The sequence below is a fragment of the Juglans regia genome, chromosome 6, assembly GCF_001411555.2.
Source record: "Juglans regia cultivar Chandler chromosome 6, Walnut 2.0, whole genome shotgun sequence".
NCBI lineage: Eukaryota > Viridiplantae > Streptophyta > Magnoliopsida > Fagales > Juglandaceae > Juglans > Juglans regia.
In genome coordinates, this window is record NC_049906.1 from 29,229,678 (window position 1) to 29,233,702 (window position 4,025).

The 4,025-nt window shown below is 35.6% G+C and overlaps 1 protein-coding gene across 1 annotated transcript; it reads right to left on the reverse strand.

The window, feature by feature from the left end:
- Window positions 1-920: 920 nt before the first annotated feature.
- LOC108982176 lies at window positions 921-3,788 on the reverse strand. Its single transcript, XM_018953471.2, has 6 exons — window positions 3,606-3,788; window positions 3,388-3,483; window positions 3,084-3,189; window positions 2,848-2,942; window positions 1,504-1,644; window positions 921-1,322 (listed from the first exon to the last, which is right to left on the reverse strand). The coding sequence occupies exons 1-6, from the start codon at window positions 3,786-3,788 to the stop codon at window positions 921-923; spliced, it is 1,023 nt and encodes a 340-aa protein (XP_018809016.2).
- Window positions 3,789-4,025: the final 237 nt, after the last annotated feature.

A 4,025-nucleotide genomic window follows, 5' to 3' on the forward strand; every position in this document is an offset into this window, starting at 1 on the left:
AGAGCACACATGGTCGGAGATGTAAGTTGAGGAAGACAATGGTGAGATGCGTGAAGCACGGTGGAGGCCGCCTAAAAGCAATAGATCATCTTCAACCATAAGAAGAAAAACAAAACTAATGAAAACAAAGTTAATTAAAATGATGTCTAGACCCAACGGGAGTGAGAGAAGAAAAGGACGAGGAGTGGTGAAAGGTGAGGGAAGAGGACTGAGTTTTTTTTTTTTTTTTTACTTGGAGAGTCTATTTTATGAGCTGTCTCCTCATGGCCCGATTATAATACGAACCTTTCAGCTTTTTCCTGAATCATACAGCTTGCATTTTTGTTAGCCTTCTGCGGTGCTACATGATGGACTTTAATACACTTATTAATAGGTTACGTGACTAAAGTGGACTTTACAATATTCATTTGGGTTGGACACATGCACGTGTATGTCCAGGACAAGAAACCCTTTGCTTGTGGAAAGAAAAAGAGTATAACGTGCACGACAAAGTGTGCTAAGGTGGGACTTGAAACCCGGCTGAAATCCTTTGAATTTAGGTTGGAAGTTCTGTCTCAATATCATCAGGTCTCGTTGCGCTATTTTTTCTTCTGCCAATAATTCGCATTTGAATCCTATGACCTCCTTAATAAGTAGAATGGAACTCAGAATTAATAATCTTGAGCACTTTAATTTTAGCTTGAAACGAGAGTTAAAAGAGAAATTATTCGAAACTAATTAAGCATTACGCTATAGCGAAGTTTCGGGCGCTAAGAGGATGTGCGAGGTTTCCCCTATTATTACAACACAAACACTAAACCATTACTACATATTTGAAATAAATTCCAAAATATTAAAATCAGATTACCATCGTAATCGATCAAGATGCATATATGTATGCATGTCCTTAATTTATTGGAGCCTTGCTCGTACGTATTAGCTTAAGGGAGCTTATTATAGTGGTCCACGAGACTTTTTTCGAAGTTACGAGATGGCAAGTTCTTCCTCCATTGTTCTTGAAAGTCCCCCAAGGCCTTCAGAATCTTTGTGCCACGACCTTGAAGAACCACATCAGAGTTGTTTTTGAGCAGCGCAAAGTGTCCAGTATGGCTAGAGTACTGATCGTTATGCAAAAACTTTGGGCATACCTTGTCCCAGCCCTTTTGTTTCGACAAAAGTTGTACCTCCTCCTCTCTCCAGTGGTCTGCAATCCTGCAAAATCCTATGCCAAGGTTTTTGCTGTCCTTTATGAACGGATCATTAGCCACAACAGTTGCTTTCTTGTAAAATTCGTCGAGCCATGCTCCGTTCATGCTTGCGTAGTAGAAAGTGTACATGCTTTTCTGATATTCTTGAATAAATCATGTGTCAATGCTCAATTAACTTTGCTTTGAATCTCAGATGCATGAATATGTACTTAATCTGGTGTACGTGTGTGTGTATTTGTTACCAATTAAGACATCCGTTGTACATTTAATGTATGCACAAGCATGCGTTTAGAGTTGGAGAATTAAATAACTATACCGCCGGTACTTTTGCAAGTGGGGCTGCCGCTCTTGGCTGCGGACGAGATGCAGGGTTTTGATCCGAGGTACTACTGAAAGCGAACACATTTGGGTGTTCCACCTGATCCCCAAGTGGATCATTTGCCGTTACGATGCTAAGCTGTTTGCCATGTTATAGAATTATAATTATAAAAGTCATCAAGTCAAATGTACGTACTTTAACATGAGATTATAAGAAATTAAGTACGTATCGTCACTACAAGAAAATTGTTTATTTGTGACTAGTTAATTTCAGCGAAATAACTATTTACAATTAAAATAAATCTGTTTTAATCATAAATAGTCTTTTCGTCATAATTAAATGGCTACAAAAACATGTTTTTCTTGTACTGCGTACTTTGTTTCAAAAAAGGGAATTGCACATTAAAATAATTTTGACAAATATACGTACATATAATTGATAAACAGTTTTCACAAAATAAAGAAAATAATTAAACTAATTATAAACTGAGGAAGTTTGTTAATTGTCATGCTTAAGATAATTACAAACTAATTTTGACAAATATACATTATATTGATCAAAAAGTTAAAACGTGTTTAATGATGTGGGATCTAATTAATTTAAACCTCAGCTTCTTGATTCATTTATAGTCATAAAAAAGGTAAAGCGCTTATATTTTTTTTTATTAATATTGTGGGATCTAATATAATGATGTGTTGGGTGTATCAAAAAGCATACTTGCAAATAATACCATCCTCACCACTCTGTTCTACTGCTTCATTTTACAACAGTAATTTTTTATTTAATTTTTTAATTTTTTTACTTAATAATTAAAGAAGTGTTTTTTAATAATATTGTGATTTTTTATTTGTTTTTAAAAGTCTTAAAAAATACATGAAAAAAGAAAAAAAAACTCAATAACTAACAGTAACTGTAGCATGCATGATCCCTTGCAAATAGACTTGTGGAGCATTAAAGTCTCTTCAAGTTCTTGCATGAAGTCCATCAAAAAAAAAAAAAAAAAGGAGTTCTTGCATGAAGTTGATCAGGCGACACTAAGTTCGAGAGAGTGACATATGAGTTGGTCCTACAATATTTATTGTTGCCTTATAAATATTTTGTGTAACATTAACATTCGCATTAAATGTTGTATCACTAATTTTATTTGTCGCTCACTCTCCCACTAGATGCTTTTTCTTTTTTATTCAAACCATATACAATCTACTCGTCTACAACATTTAAAAATGGTGCAAAATGGAGACATTCAACAGATTTTAAACAGAAAATATCGAATGATTAGTAATTTGTTCGTTTTAGCAGAAAAACTGTTTAATTAGACTGTGGCTTGCTTCAAAAGCTAACCATTTTGTTCGTAGAACCGTTGGTATGAGGCTTCCAATCATTATCCTTAGCAAAAATCAGTCCGGTGAAAGCTTTCACAATTTCCTTGGGTGTTTCTGCAGTGAACAACGATATCTTTTGTCAAGCAATATTGTAAATGCTGCCCATTTTGAAGTCACATATATATATATATATATATATATATATATATATATATATATAATTGCCTTGCGAATGGAATAAAACCCGAGGCGAACCTATTTGTTTATTGCAGAGTATTACTTTCTGCATCTCTTGCAAGTTGAGGGTGACGTTGATTTTTTGAGCCATGACCAATAGTTCCGATAAAACGATCTCCTTATCCTGGAAAATTGCCATTAATGTACGTAATTACTAAACAATAAAGGATCAAGTACTTCATGTTACAATCCCGATCCATCCCATAAATAATATTGGGAAGCTAGTTGGAAAACAAAAAATAAAAGAAGAGTTTAAAATGCATGGTATTCTGCAAGATTTTGTTCATGTCAAAAAGGGCAAATCGCGTATTATTGGAATTACCATGGAGAAAAATTGCTTGATTGTACACAATAGGCGGGGACTGAAGTTAGCTTTGGACACCTTTTCTTCCAGCTTCTCCAAATAATCCTGAGTACCCTGCAGGATCGGAAGTTGTAATTACTCATTTATAGGAAGAAATTTGGAAACGAATTAAAAGATGATCAAATAGAACACAAAAAATCTTAGCAAGTAATATGTATAAAGGGTAACACATATACCAGCAAAGCGGTGTCAGCCATATTGGCTGCTTGGTTAAGAATGTTTTCGACGACAAACAAAAGACTAGAGCCGGCATCAAGAGTAGTTTGGTCAGCATGCAAAGGGGTTAACTCGCTGCTCCCACCCTCATTATAAATGGGTTGCCCTGCTGTAGAAAGCAGCAGCTCACTGCTGGCGGCCATAGTATTGGCTATTACAAATCGAGTGACGTTCGAGGAAGAAGAACAGGTAAGTATAAGTTGGCGTTTGTACGTTGTGCGGTAGCTTGGTCTGCTTATCATGACCGTCGGAACCGAAAAACGGTGATGAAATTTAGAAGGGAGTTGGCCGTGAGGGTATGCTTTCAGATTATGTAACAGCATCTTATCAGTGGCCATAGTTTTGAAAATAAAACAACGAGAGACTTTAGATCAAAGTCG

What these genes read in the sequence shown, in the direction of transcription:
- LOC108982176 (XM_018953471.2), bottom strand. Translation starts at nt 3,788, where the DNA reads ATGGCCGCCAGCAGTGAGCTGCTGCTTTCTACAGCAGGGCAACCCATT. An exon ending in TGGCTGACACCGCTTTGCTG is followed by an intron (nt 3,484 to 3,605) that starts GTATATGTGTTA and finishes CCGATCCTGCAG; the next exon opens with GGTACTCAGGATTATTTGGA. An exon ending in CACTTGCAAAAGTACCGGCG is followed by an intron (nt 1,323 to 1,503) that starts GTATAGTTATTT and finishes CAAGAATATCAG; the next exon opens with AAAAGCATGTACACTTTCTA.